The sequence below is a fragment of the Bidens hawaiensis genome, unplaced genomic scaffold, assembly GCF_021521415.1.
Source record: "Bidens hawaiensis isolate Kalapana, Puna unplaced genomic scaffold, B.hawaiensis_p1.1 tig00040034_1, whole genome shotgun sequence".
In the NCBI taxonomy this organism is placed as follows: domain Eukaryota; kingdom Viridiplantae; phylum Streptophyta; class Magnoliopsida; order Asterales; family Asteraceae; genus Bidens; species Bidens hawaiensis.
In genome coordinates this window covers 66,303-87,045 of record NW_027505642.1, presented here as the reverse complement: position 1 = coordinate 87,045, position 20,743 = coordinate 66,303, and the positions used below count along the sequence as shown (strand labels likewise).

At 32.6% G+C, this 20,743-nt stretch overlaps 2 protein-coding genes across 3 annotated transcripts; both read left to right on the top strand.

Annotated features, from left to right (window-relative positions):
- Positions 1–4,148: 4,148 nt before the first annotated feature.
- LOC143614459 (uncharacterized) lies at positions 4,149–5,728 on the top strand. Its single transcript, XM_077087892.1, has 3 exons — positions 4,149–4,452; positions 4,561–5,655; positions 5,702–5,728. Exons 1-3 carry the CDS (start codon positions 4,408–4,410, stop codon positions 5,726–5,728), a joined length of 1,167 nt encoding a protein of 388 aa, XP_076944007.1. The 5' UTR covers positions 4,149–4,407.
- LOC143614462 (uncharacterized) lies at positions 5,664–8,336 on the top strand. 2 transcript variants are annotated; one of them, XR_013150295.1, is made up of 3 exons: positions 5,664–6,701; positions 6,791–7,957; positions 8,074–8,336. XR_013150295.1 is itself a non-coding variant. In XM_077087895.1 (3 exons), the coding sequence occupies exons 1-3, from the start codon at positions 5,740–5,742 to the stop codon at positions 7,931–7,933; spliced, it is 2,007 nt and encodes a 668-aa protein (XP_076944010.1). In that variant the 5' UTR covers positions 5,664–5,739; the 3' UTR covers positions 7,934–8,336. The 2 variants fall into 2 exon arrangements, 1 of the variants encoding a protein (XP_076944010.1); XM_077087895.1 differs by having other exon boundaries at positions 6,791–7,768; positions 7,867–8,336.
- Positions 8,337–20,743: the final 12,407 nt, after the last annotated feature.

Genomic DNA, 20,743 nt, shown 5'->3' with positions numbered 1-20,743 from the left:
AAAGAAATTCAACTGAGGTGACCTAATTTGTTGCACTATAAAACCTGTCCATGTCAAACAAATAAATTGTTTATAGATGATATTAACTTTTTTTAATTTTTAAATACTAAAAGAATAAAGTTTTATGTATAACCAGAAGAAAGATTTATGTTCAAACAAAAGAAGTCTAACAAGTCACTCAAGTCAGATAAAGATTACAACTACAGAGAAACTAGGCCATTTCTCTATTGCATAATAGCCTTCTCCCTAGTCCATCATCAGTCATCACCCTCATGGGATCACTAGACATCACTCTCCATGTACTAACAACAGAACCGATTAGGCGATAACAACGTTTAGTCTAGATATTTTTAGAATTTAGGGGAACGGGGTGGTATAAGTGATCGTCACTTAATCAATTGGTTCCAACCAATCAAACTATGCCACCTCATCTCTAGTTCTATATTTTTCATGAGTTCTAGTGATAAAATGGGTCGGGGCGGTGCAACGATCATTACTTGGATCATTCCCAATATATATTCTTCTCCATTGCACCTGTGATCACCATCACGAAAATCACCCATCAATTTATGTTAAAATAACAAACTTAAAATGAAAGAGGTCGAAACAATCTAAACTACATTGAAAAGAATACAAACACTTAAATCAAATTATTTAGAAATAGTTAGATAATTTTATGAACAATATAGCTTTATTCATATCAAGTTATAAGTTATTTTTTTTCACACTTTAAAATTATTTTTTACATAAAGAAAATGATTCATTTACAATAGTGAGTTGGTGGATAAGCGGATAACAAGCTGCGCCGCCACCCCCTTTTGAATAACAAGATCAAAAAGAACTAAAAACACACACAAGTTTGATGGTTTTTTATGTGCATACCACAAATTTGTTGTAGAAAATCCAAAACTTTAAAATATGAAGTTATGAATCACTGACTATAAATAATTTTGGTTTATTCTTTTTGATCTCGCAATAACTTAGCTTTATGTAATGATCATATCCCCGGTTTTCTAAAGAAGTATTATGTGTATACCTTTCTAAACAGTTATTAAGTAGTTGATGGTTTATACTTTAGCATGAGCCATGTTAAAATTGAAGTCAAATGTATGTGTATGTGTATGTGTATGTGTATGTGTATGTGTATGTGTATGTGTATGTGTATGTGTATGTGTATGTGTATGTGTATGTGTATGTGTATGTGTATGTGTATGTGTATGTGTATGTGTATGTGTATGTGTTTCTTACAAATTGTTGACCTTAAGTGTGTTTCTTTTTATATTATTATCATCATCATTTTGATTCTTATTTTATTATTATATATATATATATAAAAAAGAAGTTTGGTGCCGCTAACTAAGTGGCGGCACCAAACTTGTCCATACCATTTTGATTTTTTTAGTATTGGTAACATATCGAACGTAACGAGAACCGACCTGACGTCAATTTTTGTTTACGTAACAGAAACATATTGAATTCGTGTAAACTCATTGCATCAACGTACGGGACTGACAATGCTAGGGTTTTGATGCCATTCGGTTTTTTGTTTTAGTTCCGGTTAAGTTTGGTGCCGCTAACCAAGTGGCGGCACCAAACTTGTCCATACCATTTTGATTTTTTTTAGTATTGGTAGCATAACGAACGTAACGAGAACCGACCTGAAGTCAATTTTTGTTTACGTAACAGATACATATTGAATTCGTGTAAACTCATTACATCAACGTATGTCGTACGGGATTGACAATGCTAGGGTTTTGATGCCATTCTGGTTTTTGTTTTAGTTCCAGTACCATAATGAACGTAACGAAAACCGACCGGATGCCCATTTTCTTTTTTATTTTTTTTAGTTCCGGTACCGTAACGAACGAGAAAGAAACCGACCAAATTCGCGTAAAGTCACCTCCTTTTGTTTTAGTTCCAGTACCACTGTAACAAAAACCGACCAACTGCCATTTTTCTTTTTAGTTCTGGTATCCTAAGAAACCGATTGAATTCACGTCGACTTATCATCTCAATGCTCGAGACCGACAACGCTTGAGTTTTACCTACCACCCAGATTTTACCGAACTGGTAAATTCCTAGTTATATTACAATTACAATTCAATTAAAATACATTATCGTCCAATTTCGATAATTGATTTTAAAATTGAATTATTGAGTTCATTATATGCTTGGTAACCCATGAGTGAACCCAAAGGGTGTGTGGTTCAGACAAATTGAAAATGGTGGGCTCGTATTTTGTTGACCAAAGGGTGTGTGGTTCAGACAAATTGAAAATGGGGGGCTCGTATTTTGTTGACCAACTCAAACTTTTGAATTTTTGATGGATATAAAATCGTCGTAGACTTTAAAACTAACCTCTCAATCATTAAATATGACTAAAATGGAAACTTTGAAAATAATGTTATATTAATGGTGGTGTAAAATTGCAAAGTTAAAATTAAAATATTTACTATGGGTATTTAATATGGATATCATTTAATAGGTTTCATTTTTTCTCTTTTGCTAGTTTATGACTTTATGATACGTATGGTATTAGGTGACATTGAAGTCGCTTAATTATCAAAACTTGTATATATCACCATCAGGATTGCAAGTTGTATTTTCTTTTTAATACCAATATAAAACTATTATTCAAACATTACCATTACATATAGAAGGTAAATGAACAATAAGTTACGCTGTTATCTTCTTTTAAATTGCAAAACCAAGTCTTTTAAGAACTACATTATAGATTTTGAAGTCATAACATTACTATGAAATAACAATATATAATATGTAAATGTTTTACAACTTTCAACATATAGAACTACTACTTGTTAGAGGTGTAGTTAATATTGAATAGATTAAGTTGCTTTTTGATGGCTTTAATCTTTGGGAAAATTCACAAAATAACATAGTTTGACCCTAAATTTTCAATTCAGGAGTTTTAGATTTTGAGTTATAGAGTGAAATTGAACACTATGGTTGTGTTCTTCTCAAAAAACTAAGCAATTTGCACTATAAATTTTATTGATTTTGTGAAGAGATAAGAAAGATGAAGATGGATGTTGGTTATAGAGGTTTAGAGTTTGAGAAATAGAAGATGAAGAATACCGTTAGATCCATTAAGAATCCGTCTGATCCGACGGTTCTTTAAAAAATTCCATTGAATCTATTAATACGTTGACAAGTGGTGCGATTTTAAAGGTCCATTAATTCCGTCAGACCGTGTTGAAATTCTGTTGGATAAGACAAGATTTTTAGGCCATTTTGAGAATTTTTGTAAAACATAAATAAAAAAATCAATAAATGCAATATTCATGTATAAAAAATAAATAAAAATAATAATAAATGCAGTTTACTTATTACTCGGTATTTCTAGGTTAAACAGTTATGTCGTTTGACTAGTAATAATAACAAACACATGGTGGTGGGTCAAACTCTTGGTAGTTGCGACAACAAATCGTAAATTCTAAACCAATCCAAGGGCAAAACCGTCAAAGAAATAAAAAAAGCAATGACGTGGTTATTGGCGAATACACGCTATATAGATACAAAACCCCCTGTATCTATAATATATACACACACACACAGAGACACATAGCGATAAACCTACTTTTATTCCCACCTCTCAATTACTGGATTCGTTGCTTCATTTGTATCTCACTGATTATTATCAAAGCTTTCATCTCTCTGTATTTGATTTTCATTTTGATTATCTTACAGGTATACAAAACCCTACTTTATTATTATTATTATTATTATTATTATTATTATTATTATTATGTTCATATAATTAGTGTTGTACGGTTGAGATTTGAACAGATTTGGTGTTTATATCCGTTCGATTAATAGATCTGTAATGAATTAAGTGACGGTTATTGGTTCGATTAACTGTTTTAGTGCGTATGAAAGTTATGTGAGTGTGTTGTTTATGATATTTTGTGGTCAATACTGCTGGATCTTGGATGTGTTTGAAGGCTTTAACATTTATGGAATTTAATATCCCTAGGTGTTGGTTGAAAGGTATTATTATTATTATTATTATTATTATTATTATTAACTCTAGTTGAAGCAAATTATTACAGTATACTTACCCTCAACATAAGTTAGGTCAAATGATTGTGTATGCGTAAGTCGAAAGTCGAATTATATACGTTTGACTTCATATTTCTAGGGAAAGAATGATATCAAGTTATATAAGTTTATCTGTTATGCCAATTGTTTGTGTTGTGTAGCGTTTTGAACGGTTGTTTTTTGTTCGGAAATTGCAGATTCAGATTGACATCTGTACTAGGGGTTGAAACATTTAGAAGAACTTTTTTTATGTTTTGAACCTATTAGTCGGCTTTATAAAGGAGGAAACTGTGTCATCCGTGTTAAGTTGTACAAAAGTTTGTAAGAGTTCATAAAGGAGGAGTAATCATGGATTCAAAAGGGTTGAAATTGCCTGTTTCTGGATCTGACAAGGTGAACATCACCTGGTCCGACTAGTTTGGATGAAGGCTTGTTGATTATGTTGACTGAAAAGGTTGACTTTTAAACTTTTGTTATTGTGTTGTGTCTTTTTAACTGCAGATGGAAGCGTTTGTTCTTGGATGTCATTTAAGTGAGAAAGCGGAGCATTTACCAATCAAGAAACGGAGATTCTTGTTCATGAATTCGTCACCACCACATAACACCGATGAGACTGAAAGTGTTGCAGCGTGTCTCCAATCTTCCGTTCAGGATGTTCATCCAAAACCGGATGACAATTGCCCACCTGCTGCGTCTTTGAAAGTTGCTGACTTGTATCAAAGTGAGAGTAGTGATAATAGTAAACTGGATGTTCATCCGAAACCAGATGCCAATTGCCCACTTGCTGCGTCTTTGAAAGTTGCTGACTTGTATCAAAGTGAGAGTAGTGATAGTAAACTGGATGTACAGAAGCTTATTGTGTATAGTAAGAAAACTATTGAGAAAGAAGGTATTGGTACTACATCTGTAACTCCTGGTACTTTAGAATTGAAAGCAAAGAATGTGAAATCGGAGAATATGTCCGCTAAAGAAACTGATTTCTGTATACCAACAGCTCCTGTTAAAGATGTTGCCTCCTCTTCGGTGGCTAATTTGACACCGAATGAATATACATTATCAGAAAGTACCAAAACGGATCAAGTAATAAGTAATACACAACAGTCTGCTGCTTTGGATGATAGATTAAAGTGGGATTTGAACACTGTAATGGCATGGGAAGAACAACAACAATGTGAATCTGGACATTATAAGCAAGGAAAGGAATGTGGAAGCGTTTCTGAAAATATACAAAATGAAACTGCGCCTAATAAGTTGAAAAGTTTGATTCCGAAAGTTGAGCGATCAGAGCTGGAAGAGAGTAAACCGGTCGGAAAATTGTTGTCTCCTGTTGTTAATATTGATCATCTTGCTATAATCAATAAAATAAGATCAATGCGCAATCAACATGCTGAAAGTTGTATTCCTGATACGGTTTCTAGTGCTCTCACATTGGAGAATCCAGTGTCTAAAATTTCTGCAAACCTGGCGAGTGTAATGGCTTCTGGCACAGGTTTTACATTTATGCCCTCGGGTTTTGGTAATGGTATGAGCGTGCGTGAAAATGTTGTTTCATCTAAAACCGTTGGTTCTGGGAGTAATGTTAATAATTATACTCCTGCTGATAAACTTAATTTGTCACTTGTTACTGCTTCTTCTGTTGAAGATGATAAAGCTAATGTCAAAAGACTAATAACTAGCAATATGGCTGCTGCTATGGAGAATATGGTTTATAGCGGGACTGAAAGTTCCCAAAATGTACTTGTTACATCTAAAAGTGTTGTTACTGGGAATAATGTTAATCATGCAATGTCGGCTGTACAAACAATTGAGAATGAGAAACTTAATCTGTCACTTGTCACCGCAGCCTCTACAGATGTTGTAGCTCGTCAAAGTGGTAGTATCTTTGATGGTGAAGATGATAAATCTAAGGTCAAAAAAGTAATTACCAGCAAGGGGATACCGGCTGCAGTTTCTTCAATGCGTACTGTTGAAGTTCCACTTCAGACTGAAAAATCACGCACCGACGTTTCCAATAATATTATAAGTAATAACGTAAGTAATAACAAAGAGGCTTGTGATAATGAGAATTTTCCAAGCGACATTCAAGCGGGAAGTGAGGTTGATAATGTAGATGAAGTAGTCTCATTCAGTTATGAGGATTCACAATTTGAAGACGGCGAATTTAGGGAATCAAGCATACAAACATGGGAAGGGAACGAGGAACGACAAACTGAACATGGTTTAGAAAACAAGGATGCTGCTTTTGGTACCCATGAAAGCGGTTCCTTAAAATCCATTGATGTCGGGTCTCAAAAGGGAACAGATGAAAGTTCTAGTGTATTATTGCCTGAAAAACTTGACAGCAGTGACCAAATAAGTTCTGAACCAAACGTGACCGAAAACTGTACAACAGAAGTTAATATGAAAGATGCTAGCCAATCAGATCAATGGAAAATGAATGTTTCAGGATCCGATCTCCAGCTCGAGAATCACAGCTTTTCAAGTAATGTAACTAAAATAAAAGATTTAAGCGGTATAAAATCATCGTCATCTAGGGTAGCTGAAGATCTTGAAACAAAAGGTGAACTTCCAAGACTCTATAGAAGAGAATCATCGACGCGTGATGCGTTTATTAGTAGGAGTAGATTCCGTATGCAAGGGAGGTAATTCAACTTAGTATTAGTATTAGTATTAATTAATAAATCATCTTGCGTAATAAATAATAACAAAGTCATGATTATTATGTGTGCAGTTGCAGCAACCCTGATGACTCAGCTTCTCAGCCTGTTAGGGACACGGGCGTCGTAAGGCCCGTTAGACATGGTAAATACACACGTGGCGGAGGCACGTGGGACCGGTCCCCACCTTATCCCGGTCCGTCCTTCCGTCGTTCTTTACCAGAAGACGATAATCTGACCGACAAAGTCGGTGTTCGTGTCAATGTTAATTCAACTGTGACATGTGGATCTTTCAGAACCAGATTGACAGTGAATTCTGAAGAAGACGAGTTTCGTGTGCGGTTAGGGTTGAGACCGGTTGGTGAAACGTGTCATAACCGGTTTGTAAATGTAGGACGGGGGAGATCGTTGAGATATGGTTCAAGGCAAAACAATGTGGGCCCCAGGGACCGATATTATGGACAGCGTTTCTTCCATTCTGGTTCAACATCTCCTCCAAGATCCCGAACCCGCTCTCCAATCGGTGAAGGCTTTAGAACTCGTAGCAGATCTCCTATGAGACCTGATACTAGAATCCGAAGGGAACCTGGTTATCGACACAGTTTTGAATCGGACCATGTTGGTGGATACAATATGGAACAATCTAGAAACAATAACTCCCCTCCTAGTACACGGTTTTTAAAGTACAAACGCTCGTTTGTTATCAACAGATCACCGCCACCACCAAGTGTAGAACGAGAACGAGAACGTGAACGTGAACGACTTGGTTTTTATGAATCTTCTAGAAAAACAAAACTGAACGAAAACTATAGATCCTCACGGTTTTCTGAGCTTCATGGCGGTGTGAGAGACGGCGATGGAATGGATCATGGGTATAGGCGGGGTGGGTATGCTAGGCCGTATGGCATGGGTCGGCCCGTTAAACATATTCAACATGAGGAAGACGGTTATGGTCCTCCGGTCTATGATTCCCGTGATAAGGAGGATTTGGAGTTTCATGGACGAGTGAACCCGAAACCTTACCCGAGGAGAGCTAGAGACGACCGAGACAAGTGGTGAAATGACTCGATGAGTCAGATTTTATCAGGGTCTGGTCCTATTAAATTTGCTACTTCCTTTTTCAGAATTCTGATTTATGTTACAAATATAGATCTCTTTGGACTTTGGGAAAAGATGTTAGTCACCGAGTTTGGCAACTGGGTTATGACTCGACTTGACTTGACTCGTTTCGTCCATCTAAAGTTGGGTTTGGTTCGAACATGACCTCTACTTGGAGAGAATCACTAAATATATATTTATGACGCGTTGCACATCTTAATTAACTTTTTTTATTGTCCCATTCTTGATGATAGAATAGAATCTTCAAGACGAGGGACGGATGAAGAACTAAAAGCGTTTTTGTGTTCATGTTCGTTCGTTATTGAGGACCATCGAAAATGATGAATCATTCAAAGGACTAGTTTGGTAGTCTATTGGATGGTGGATGAAAGAAAGGTGATTGAACATACTGTGGTCCAGATCTTGAGGGGTCGGTTTGTCTCATTTGTCAATTTCCATGGGCTAAAGATGAACTGATTGTTCGTATTTATATATTTTCTCAAAAAAATAAAAAAATAAAAAAATAAAAAAATAAAATTGATGTGTGCTGCATTTTCTTTTTGATTTATTTAATTGCATTAGTTTTATTACAAAGCTAGAAAGAAGCAAGTGGACTTGTATAGTATTATCTATAGTTACTTTCCAAACTAGTAAAGATACACTGGTAGTCTTTAAACTATTCATGTTGGGTGAGTGTTTTGAGCCTATCTCACAGTTATTAAACTAGTAAAGTTAAAAGTTATGTGGTTAGTTGTTAATGATTACTAGCAAAAGTGCCTGCGCGTTGCTGCGGTTTCACGCAAATTATCTTCTCGTATTGGTTTGAAGTGTTTGGTGTTGTGTGTAATGGGCTATCCGTGCGAGCGAGCTGCCATTTGTGCATGGTGGATTTTTCTGGGAGGGGTTGCGCACAAAAATTTTAACATATCCATACGCATTGGATACATCGTGTTTTGTGAAATATTTGCTAATAAAGTAGGTTTTTATTGGTTTTGTGAATTTTAATCAACATAAAGGATTAAATGTGTGTTAATTGGTGAGTAGTTAGAGTTGAAATTTAATCGACAGATAAATAAATGCCAAATTAAGACCACTAAGTTGTCGTCAACGAATGGTAAAAAGGGTAAAGTGGTGGGCATACGTGATTTTATTGTGCACATGCATACTGGCATATGCATATATATTGGATCAATGGTGTTATGAATTACCGGGTACTTAAGTTCTAGAAACAAAACTTTTTATTTGGGGCATCACAAACTGACAAGTAGGAATGTGATGAGAATTAAGAAAATGATATGACATTAACAAACTTCTATAGTGGGAGAGACAAGGGTCAGTGAAGATTGCCCCCTTTTCGGCCGTAAACCAATTAATGTAGTAGGTCTTCCTAACAGTTTGTTGACGATCGCAACTCATATAGTTTTGTTGTGCCAACCATAGCGAACAGCTTCTGTTTGTAACGTAATGGGTAATGGGGATCCACTAGTGCAAGGATATAGATGCGATTGCGGGGGTTGTGAAAATGGGGGTCCGCTTATCTAGGAGTACGGACCATAGGTTGTATGATATTTTGTGCCTTCCCTGAGTATCTGAATGGAGTTGTCAATGTTTCCCAAATGGGCCATAAAAGTTGATTTTGATGGAACATGAGGGAAGACCATCTCTTTAACTTGTTTCATTCTCGTCTGAAACTTAATAACAACATTCATAAACACAGACCAAGCCTCTTAATCGACGAAGTGCAACGCATGTTAACATGGAGTTTCGTTTCCCACATAAGTCGTTCTTACATGTTCCCTATCTGTGTTGAAGGGCATTTGTGTCCATGTTGTTGTTTGTGTTAAATAAATGTATCTGTAAGGACACCTGTGATACGTTTAATATGCGAAACTCTGTGTCATTTGAAGGGTCATTCTATAATCCCAAAGGGTTTCTTATAGTGTTATAAAGGCCATAAGATTCATTTGTTAGTAGACGTTTGTATGCCATGGCTGTGGGTTCTAGAGAAGCAACTCATTGGTTTGTAGAAACGTATGACATAGCAGGTCATCCAAGTGTGCAAATATATTGGTGGTCATGGTTAGTGGTTGGATGGGAAAGCAAATTATTGATCGAGGGCTATAATAAGTTGTTTGCATCAATCAGATAAGAATACCATTCATTCTTGCGTACCAATGCATTGATTTAATCTCATCAATTAAAACCTTATTATGAATCTAAATGTTGTATTGTGATGCTTCAAATGCAAATAAGTGGCTAAGTTTTTTTTTTTCAAATTTCAAACTGATATTTTAGGGTTTTTGATCGGCATAAGAATACGAGTCGATTGATGTAAACCTTGCCTCAAATCGGGGATCCAGTGAAAACAAATAGTGTGAAAGTTGAGACAATGGCAACTATTTTCAAATTTGGGATTAATATTGACCAACTGTATTAATTTAAGATTATTAAATTCCAAGTTTCCATACTTTTATTATGTTATGTTAATAATTTGGATGGTTGCATGATGGGTTTAAACTAAGCCTGGTAAAACATTCAGGTTGAGTTAGATTGCTTGACTGGTTAAACAAGTTTATGTTAAAACACACTTTAACAACATGAATTTGGGTTAAATTGTATCATTTCAAAAAGTTTAAATTGTTTTCATGAAGGTGGTGATTTTATTTATATATATAAAAGCACAACTAAATGCCAATGTAACATATGTTTTATTTATTTAATTTTGTCACAAAATTTTCTAGATGTTTACATTAGCCTCACCAAAGTTTCATTGTTTTAATTTGTGCTCTCTTCATCATTGTTATATACCATTCAAACTTTTCATGGTTTAATTTAGGTTTATTGGATTTTAATAATCCCTATTGACTGGTATTGGCCGATAATAACCCTTATTTATTTTATCACTATTTATGGTCCCAAATTTTAAAAAGTTGGCCCCCAATGGTCCTCCGTTAAAAATGACTTAACGACGTTATACGTTTTCCCGAATTTCAAAATTATTTTTTAGAGCTTTTGATCGGAAGGAGAATACGAGTCAATTGATGTAAAATTGATCTCGAAAAGGTGATCCAAAACGACTTGATTTTTGTTAATTGAAAGTTTAAACACCCGAATTAAAGCACTGTATCGTCATTTTGGAGGACCCTTTCAAACTAAGTTTTACAACAATAAACCTGTATTATCATTCTGATCGAAAGCCCTAAAACATGAGTTTGGAATTTGAGTATGATGAGTTATTTAATTTAATATGACTTTAAGGCATGAATTTAAATACATACGAAGTTGAGAGTTAAAAATCGTAAACCCTCCATTAAGAGCAAATAGAAAATAAGTATGAATTATGTATTATCCTATTATCCATTTTTTAAATACTAAAAACATGGCACTTTTTGTATCATATCCTTTGTTTGATCCATATGATCAGAAACTCGTGGTTGTTCATTAGCTTGTTTAAAGGTGAATCTTGTGGTTGCTCGTTAGCGTGTTTAATAATCTGCATGTGAATAGCTTACAATCATATTATTAGAAGTTAAAAGTGAAGCAAGTCTACCTAAAACATATTGCATATTCATAGCATTTTGTGCAACATTGTTCTTTTTGTTTCGATGATTGATATTATAAACTTTGAGCATGTTACCTTGTCATCTACATGTTGCGCAACATTGTTCGCACATATTTAACTTCAAAGCTCAAATGTTTCAAATACCTATAACAGATGTATATTATGAATTGGTTAGTTAAGACAATACAAACTAAATACCAAGAATTAAGAGTGTGCATGATTTACTTTTATTCATTTTTTTGCTAAAATCGAACAAAATATCGATACTTCGTTTTTGAATTTTTGAAAACCATTCGAGATTGGTTTTTCGATTCAAAAATTTTGGGCCACAAAAAAGAAAGTTGGCCTAGATCATTTTGTTAATTGATAAATAATTGATTATTATACATTTATGCCAAAGTATTCGTGCTACATATTTGTAATATAATTCTTTTAAATTACTTAAAATAAAATAACAACTAAAAATTGAAATCATCTGCTGCCATTAATGGTGACATTTACTTAACATTATTGGTACCGAAAATATTTCCTGCAATTTTCTGGAAGAATTTATGCAAGCCGTTTATAGTGGCCGGAAAAAACAGTTCATCTTTTGAACCAAATTGAACAGTTGCATTACATCTTTGTACAAATGATTGACCTACAATCACCGTTTAAGGGAAAAACAAATTTACTGTAAGTGTAACAAAAAAATGGTGTTTCTCTTGGTAGTGACAAAGTCCAGGTTTATTGACTTTTTAACAAATAAAATTACAAAACATTAGTTGAAGCATTATTTGGTTAGTTTTTATTTTTTGGACAAAAAGTGTCAAATAACTTGTTTTTCAAATTTTTTTAATGTTATAATGTTGGGGTAAATGTAATCGGTTTGTTTACGGGTCACGGATCGGCATCTTATCTGGTCACATAGTTCATATGGGTCAACCTCATTTCGAGTCATCGGTGGATAAATGTGCTATCACCAATTAAAGGAAAAAAGGTCTTGTCCTAATATGTTACTAAAAACTTATATATATTTAAATAAAATCGTACTCAAATGCTCATAATTTGCTACAAGATTTGTATTTTAAACAAACAACGTTGTTTTGTCTAAAATTAAAATGAAATTAAAATTTTTCCCTTTTAAAAGTAAAAAATGATGGAAGTAACATATACTTTGTTAAATCCAAGGTAAACAAAATCTACTCAGGATTTGGAAGGAGTAATATACAAACTTTGAAAAGAAAAACTATTCTCTTATGTTCAAATCATTGTGTTTTTATTTTATTTGTTTATTACAAAGAAGATGTTTTAATATAACCTTTTAACAATCTTAGAATTTTCAGTAGTGCTCGTGTTTAATATATATGATAAATAATTAACCATTTACTTTGACCAAATCTTACTTTAGAATTTTATATTTGTCTTACACTGATTTCGTTTATTTTCAAATATTAGTTTTTCAATAAAATTTGATAGTTTCGTATCTAAATTCATGCTTTCCTACATTTTTAGAGTAAATTGAAAATTTCGTACTTATTCATTAAGCAGATTTCAGGCTCTATTCTTTAGCTAACGTATTTATATTTTATTTTTTAATCGATTTTTGTCCTTATGCCCAGTAACAGATCCATAAATTTGTTCATGAGGATGCACCGTTTTTATATGCTCAAATTTCATGGAATCGAATATAAAAAAGTTGGGTCGGTTTTGATGGTTCGTTTTGGTAAGGTTCATCACATAATAAAATTACGAATACATCCAATTTGATTATGAATTTTTTTAACCAACAAATCCTTCAGAAACCTAAATAACGTTTAAATCTTTTTAAACTTGGACTAAGCTAACAAATAGAACCATTATGTTAAAAAAACATCATAGTTTAAACAAAACCTAGTAACTATTAAAACTCACAACTAATTAGAAAAGTGTTTCTATTAACTTTGTTACCCTATATATATAGTGGCGTCTTGTGCTTGTATTAGACATACATACATACATACATTCATACATACATACATACATACCAATGAATAATAACCTCTCTTAACGGATCGTCAATTGAAATAGGTTTCGGTCATCTCTAATCCCTACCTCATATGTTGGTCAACTTAGACTTCTTCCACACACATGTCCTGTTAAATATTTGATGACATCACATATACCAACCGATGACTCGGAATGAAGTTGACTATCTGACCTTGTGACCCGATAAGATGTCAATCCGTGACCCGTAAACAAACCGATTACATTTAACCCAACATTATAACATTAAGAAACTTGGAAAACAAAACCTGGGAGTTAAGAACGTGAATAGTCACCATAATAATAATAACATATTTAAATCATAACCTTTTGTTTTTTAACTTATTTAGACTCTTTAATTATTATAGAAATCTGAATTTTATATTAATAATCATAATTACTAAAACTATATAAAATCTAACCTTGTGACCCGATAAGATGCCGATCTGTGACCCTTAAACAAACCAATTACATTTAACAAAACATTATAACATTAAGAAACTTGAATAACAAATCATGGGAGTTAAGAACGTGGATAGTCACTATAATAATAATTACATATTTAAACCATAACCTTTTGTTTATTAACTTAGATTTAGACTCTTTATTTATTATAGAAATATGAATTTTATATTAATAATTACAATTAGTAAAACTATATAAAATCTTAACATATATTGTGGCTGTTATTACTCCTTATGCCCAATTCATGTTACGATTTGTATCAGACTGCGAAGTACTGCCCAGTCCCTTGCTATATCAATAAAAATACATGAAAAAGAAAATTTAACATTATTGTCTTTTAATTTCGTTGTGTGGTAACGTGCTACTTATCATGCAAATTAATTCCTTTTTTTACTTTGCACTTTTGAAGTAAAACCGTCAGCATAAGGTTTGCGAGAAGGACAGATGTAATGCATGCAGTTCCTCTTGAAACAAAGTAAACGTTAAGCAGTTAATGCGGAAAAATATCGGATATCAGTCAACGGTCGATATTTGAGATATCGGTTATTGCGGTGGTAATTCGGTGAGATATCGGTAATTTTAAATCATGCATAATTTATATATATATATGCAATGTATTTAATAATTAGGAAGTCATCTTAAAGTTATGTTAATAAATATTATTAGGAATTAAAAATGGAATTTAACAATCAGGAATACTAAAAGGTTAAAATAAATTAAAAACTGAAAATTACATCTTTCCATCCACGTTCTCTTCAACAGTTTAACACTTGGGAATACTAAAAGGTTAATATTTTAACTTATTGTATTCTCTATTCACCCGACCATCTCTCAACAATTACCTTCTTCGTCGTCATTACATCTTCTCCGACATGAAGTCCCAAACAAATTAGGGTTTCGTCCAGGTTAGTTCATTTTCTACCTCAATCGATATTGTGAAAGTTTGATTATGCATACAAGTAAAAATTGGTTTTCTATTATGTGTGTTTAATGGAGTTTTTTTTTTGCCTTAGGTGGTTTGAGAGACAGACAAAATAATTGTTTATATTCCTTCAAATCCACCTAAAGATGCAAACAATTCGTTTGGTTATTGATCAACATTATATAGCCCACATTGTGATCGTGTATATTTTGTTCTATATTTGACTAATCTTTTTCTTTATTTACTTTGTTAGTTTTTCTGATGAAACCGCAACTATTATCTCTGTTCTTCAGTATTTTCGTGATGGATACAACATTAATCTTCGTTATGCTTTCTGCAATTCAAGCAGGCACAGATGCAAATCCAACATATTTGGTTAAGGTATGACACTTGACCTAAGAAGTTGACTTAAAAATATTATACAAAGTTTTCTAAAATAAGATTATTTTTTTTTCTTATTATGCTGATTTATTCATCATGCACATGAGATGTTGATGCAGCTGTGAAAAGTTGGAATCATCCAACATTTAGCTTTGGGCTTACTATAGAATGATATTAAATTTTTCAACCTACCATTCCATATTCTATTCTTCATTAACTGTCAACCAAACATGCACTTAGAAGCACAAAATTTCATTACAATGCATAGCAAATATAAACAACACACAAAACCGATTTATAACAAAAAGATGAGAGAAACTTGTTAAAAAGTTTGACTCCGGTACAACTTCCTTATCCAAAAGCAGATATGTGTTGCTCTTTTCAAGTAGCATTAACATTATTTTTTCGTACAAAAACATCAAAACATTCTAATTTCTACACATCATTCCCCCAAATGAGAACCAACAATGATTAGTCCACCATTCTAAATCCAAAGCCAGACCTTGCTTTACGTTAGTTGTGGTTGTCGTTTTGAATAGTGTATAGAGAGCATAATAAGTAGAGAAAAGAGAGTTTGTTCTTCATTGGTATGTATGAATGTATACACAAGAAGCCACTATATATATGCTAACAAAGTTAGTAGACACATAATGACACATGAGAGTTAAGAATATGAATAGTCACCATAATAATAATAATAATAACAATAACATATTTAAACCATAACCTTTTGTTTTCTAAATGATTGAAAAGTAATGTCACAAAAAATGAAGCTTCATGATGTTGTACCAAAAGTTTTGAGAGTTGATGTATATGTTGGCAAATTACTTTTCTTACCCTATTATGTAATGACGATTTTGTCCTTGTCATGTAATTGTGAAATTACCCGTTGCCAATCACTCTTCCTTTATATATAATATAGATATACATCAGAGATTGTTTAGGAACCAACAATGTTAACTGTGGTGATATTTGATGTGCGAACACATACATGGTTTTCATACGTAATGAAGTTATGCATGCTAGGTCAGGTATATTCTATCGAGTGGCGAATATAATATTATCATGTGAGCTACCTATGAAAAGAATCCAATTAAAAGGATCTAGATTAATATCCGGTATTTTACCAAAATAATATTACATGATGATATGTTCGTTTACGTGTGTGGTTCAATATTTTAGGTCTTGTATCCTATTTGAACACTATCGAATTATTAGTTTCACAATTATTTCTTATGTTCGTCTATAATATCGGTCTATAATATCGGTCATTAAATTTCGGAAAAAAAAGGCTTATTTGAAAATAGTTATAAAATAAAAAAAGGCACCAATCACATGGTGACAACTAACAAAAATCTAAATATCCCAATAATCTTTTTATAGAATAATAATCAAACAATTAAAAGTGATTGAACCCATTACCAAATGATGATAGCATTTTGTTATAAGTGATGGCTTCTCTTAACAAATGATCAACACATGAAAGTCCAATTACCGGACCCAAGTGAGTGTCTTTCGGGAACTATCCTATAATACATCGAAATCTTAAAAGTAATACGAATAAAAACTAGTCATTTCATCAAAAAGTATAGTCATGTAAGACGTAAAGTATACTAAAGACAATGTGGTAAAAATGTACATATTTTTTTTATTGTTTTTTGAAAACGTGAAAATTGGACAACCATCCTAATGTGTTATTAGAAAAAAAACCGACACATTGTTATACGCAACACAATGCAACACGCTTTTATTATTATTATTATTATTATTATTATTATTATTATTATTATTATTATTGTTATTATTATATACTCAAATTAAAGATAAAGTTCGATTTTATAATGTAACTCTTAAAATTTATATAATGCATAAAGAAGTTATAAAAGTTTTTAAAAAATGAGAGAACCTAATAAAAGTCGATAGACTTCTCAAATTTTGTCCTCAGAATATAAGTAGTTAGCATCTTCTACTAATCCCATTTGTGGCCGATGGTAAGAGGCTTAAGTAATTCAGGTGAGACTCTAAGTTTGATTTACTTATGTCATTTTTGGTAGATTATGACAATGAAGGATATGACCTAATTGCTAGGTTGTTAATTCAAATCTCGAGCTCATCCTGGTTTTGTCATATCGTGTGTTATGCCTGAGAGTTCTGATCTGGTGATGGCACAACGACTATCAAGTGGCTGCCGACAATATGGTGTCTCGGGGTACGGTCAAGCCAAACTCTGAAGCAGTGTGAGCCCGGTTAAGATAACATAGTCTGGCCGAAATAGAGCGACATGACACTCCAATTTAAAGAGTGTGGTAGCCTAAAACACAAGAAGTTCGCCGTTCCAAAAAAAAATAAAAAATAAAATTAGCATCTTCTATTACAAACAAGTAAACAACCTATAGTAACTGAAAACACATTCAAAAAATTATATCATTATCTTCAAAAGTACTTTCGATTCCACAAATAGCAATTTTACCAACATAATTTTATCACTTTTAGATTCATTCCACCAAACAAGCATATACTTTTGATAAACATTTTGTAACAAAACTAAAAGCATATAAATTGCATTAAAACTTGGAAAGAAATTGTGGTATCTATCCAAAAACTAATGTGTTTTTGGTTTGGAGTTTTCATGGATAACCTTTGAATTGTGTGATCATTTTTTGATTAAAGTTACTTTTGCGGTACTCTAAAACATTAATTGGATAAGACAAAGGTTTATAAAATGAGTACGAAAATTTAAGAGAAATTCACACCAGAATTTTTATGAATTCGATACCTAAAATAAAGCTAAATAATCCTGTATATAGGATGTTATCTAGTGCAATGGGCTATTGCAACATCTCATGAAAAGACATGACAATTAGGAGTGATAACCGTCAATCAACAGTTCCATAAGTTGTTAGTATTTGTGCTTCAATTGGTGCCAACTAATAGTTTTCGTACTAAAGAATAAAGTTGGTATTGACCAACAGGTTTGACACTAAAAAGACCAACTTTGATGCTAAAGACCAAGTTTGATATTGAAAACCAATATTGATGCTCGAGACTAGCTTAACCCTACCATGAGGCTTTGTTCATTGGACCTCACCAGGGGACGCTATCCTTTGAGCCCCGCTATTGGGGCTTCGATGACCGGACCCTTGTTGTTCAGTGTGTTTCACCAATTTAGTCAGAAAATAAAATAGTCATGATCTAGTTTGTACTTTACCCTCCTAACTTATATTAGTGTATATATTATAATTTCTTTTGATAGGAGTGTTCATCGGATCGGATAACGGATTATTCGGATTTGAAAATTTTTGGACCCTATCCGAAATCCGATCCGATCTGAATTAGGAATATTCTTATCAATAATCCGAAATTATCCGAAATAAACCTAATTTTTTTTCCTATATTTTTGTTCCTACCATTTAATTTAATAGTTTTGAATCACAATAAACATACAAACTGGAAAATACGAATTACTCTTAACACAAATTTAAAGTTTAAACTTTAGATAATAGTATAATAAATATACCAAACCAGAAAATACCACTAAAAACATGTTTTTTATTCGGATTAAATGGATCTCCGAATAATCCGAACAATCCGAATTTTTTAAAATTTCATATCCGAATCGAATACGAATTAGTTATTCGGATATTCGGATTGATCCGATACGAATATCCAAATAAGAATTCGGATAATTTTATTTGGGTTTCGGTTTCGGTTTGAATTTCGGATTTCTTAAACACCCCTAATCGATGAATCTCAACTACCCAAATTGTCTTGATATTCAAATCACCAATGAAGACTTATTAAAATAATAACTTAGAAAAATTGTAAAAATAAGTAAATTGAAATATTGAATATAGACACCAACTGGACTCGTTGAATTTTGAGTCTTATGAAAGACAACAATCAACCGATAGGGCTTTGACATACACTACGCACCAATCACCATAAATCACATAAAGTGTTTCATAAATCATTGGCCTCTAACAAGATTGGTTGATTTGAAATAAATGTTTCATTATTGTAAATTGTGTATCCTACAATTAGAGCCAGGGGCCACTAATGGGGTTTGTTTGGCTACAAAGAATACTAATTAGTTATTACTCAATAAAGATTGCCATTTGTATAAAGAACACTACCCTTAGTGTCGGTGAGTTTGGTTCTACCATCTAGGTAGTGTGGACTCAAGAAACTTGAAATTCGATTAGTTCTTTGAATTTGAAGGTTTGAGTTCAGTTTTTAATTATTTTACTTTTATTAGAGATAATACATAGGGTTATTAGATGGTTAGATGCGAAACCATACAAAACTAAATAGTTTTGTTAGAAATCCTCAAAACTTTAATTCCTTAGAATCAATTTGTTCAAAATTGGAACCTGATCTCCAATATCATTTTACAGCATGTCTTCTTCTTCTTTTGCCAATCGGTCTCTATCAACTTCTTAAACAAATGTTCTTGTTTTTCCCATTCAATCTACAAAATTTATCAATTCTTCACTAAGATAATCTTCTTAGTTTAATTAAATAAACATAAAATTAAATTGAAAAAGTTCAACAAATAAATCATTCTGAACATAAGTAAAAACAAACTTACTATTTGCTTTAGATTTCAAAACCTATCATTTAATCAAAAGCTATACTACTGGTCTTCAAATGGGGAAATCAAAACAATACCCCCATAGTCGATCAATTAGATGGGAACATCAAAACTAAGTTGTTTGAATTGAGGTACTACATAATGGTTTTGACGAGTGGATTGATCGAAGATTTTAGTTGGAGATTGATGTTACTCGGTTTGGATTTTGAAGACAGCGATTGAATTGATAGAAATCAATCAATAACCGTTGGAGATCAATTTAAAGCAGATTGGATTTTAAAGAAATTTAAACAATTTTTGATATCAGGTTCTAACAAATCTTAAAAAGATTATATTAACTTTCTAGCAAGATCCGTAAGAAATTAAAGTTTTGGTGGATTTTTTTTTTACAAAACTACGCCATATTCAATTTAACTTCCTTACACGCCTATCAACCTCATATTCACTTTCCAGATACGTAATTAAGCATTTTTAAAAGATGAAAATGTTTATAATAATTTTGTAGTATTCAACATTAAGCATGTTGCCATATGTATTAATGTTTCTTGAGCATGAAACTAAAACCCTAGATCTCAATTTTCACATAAGGATATCTTATGACCGTTGATATCAAATTATCAATTAGTTATACTATTTTACTCAACATTTAAAAAATCTAACATATAATTAAAGGCGAAGATCGATACAAAAAAGTTAATTCACCTATCGAAAAATATTAAAAAAACTTTATTGGTAGGTTGTACACCGGTATGATCTAAACAAAACATACGTCATTACATTATATTTTATGTTGTTATGTTTTGTTAGCATATACTTTTTCAAAAAAAAATTATGAGAAAAACTTAGTTGTGGCTATCATTGTTTAAATTGTTAAGTATAAGGTGTTTGCAACAATATAAATTTACTTTCTATGTAGTGGTCTATGAGACCCATGTGATATCTTCGACGACCCACGAGGACCGTGTATGGCGTCTCAAAAGACTGTTCTTGCAACTAACATTGAT

Bases quoted from the DNA above. Each gene is read 5' to 3' on its own strand.
- LOC143614462 (XM_077087895.1), top strand. From the start codon at position 5,740: ATGGCTGCTGCTATGGAGAATATGGTTTATAGCGGGACTGAAAGTTCC. The intron at 6,702-6,790 runs GTAATTCAACTT...TTATGTGTGCAG, and splicing joins AGATTCCGTATGCAAGGGAG to TTGCAGCAACCCTGATGACT. The intron at 7,769-7,866 runs GTGGTGAAATGA...TTACAAATATAG, and splicing joins GCTAGAGACGACCGAGACAA to ATCTCTTTGGACTTTGGGAA.
- LOC143614459 (XM_077087892.1), top strand. From the start codon at position 4,408: ATGGATTCAAAAGGGTTGAAATTGCCTGTTTCTGGATCTGACAAG. The intron at 4,453-4,560 runs GTGAACATCACC...TTTTAACTGCAG, and splicing joins CTGTTTCTGGATCTGACAAG to ATGGAAGCGTTTGTTCTTGG. The intron at 5,656-5,701 runs GCTGATAAACTT...CTTCTGTTGAAG, and splicing joins ATGTTAATAATTATACTCCT to ATGATAAAGCTAATGTCAAA.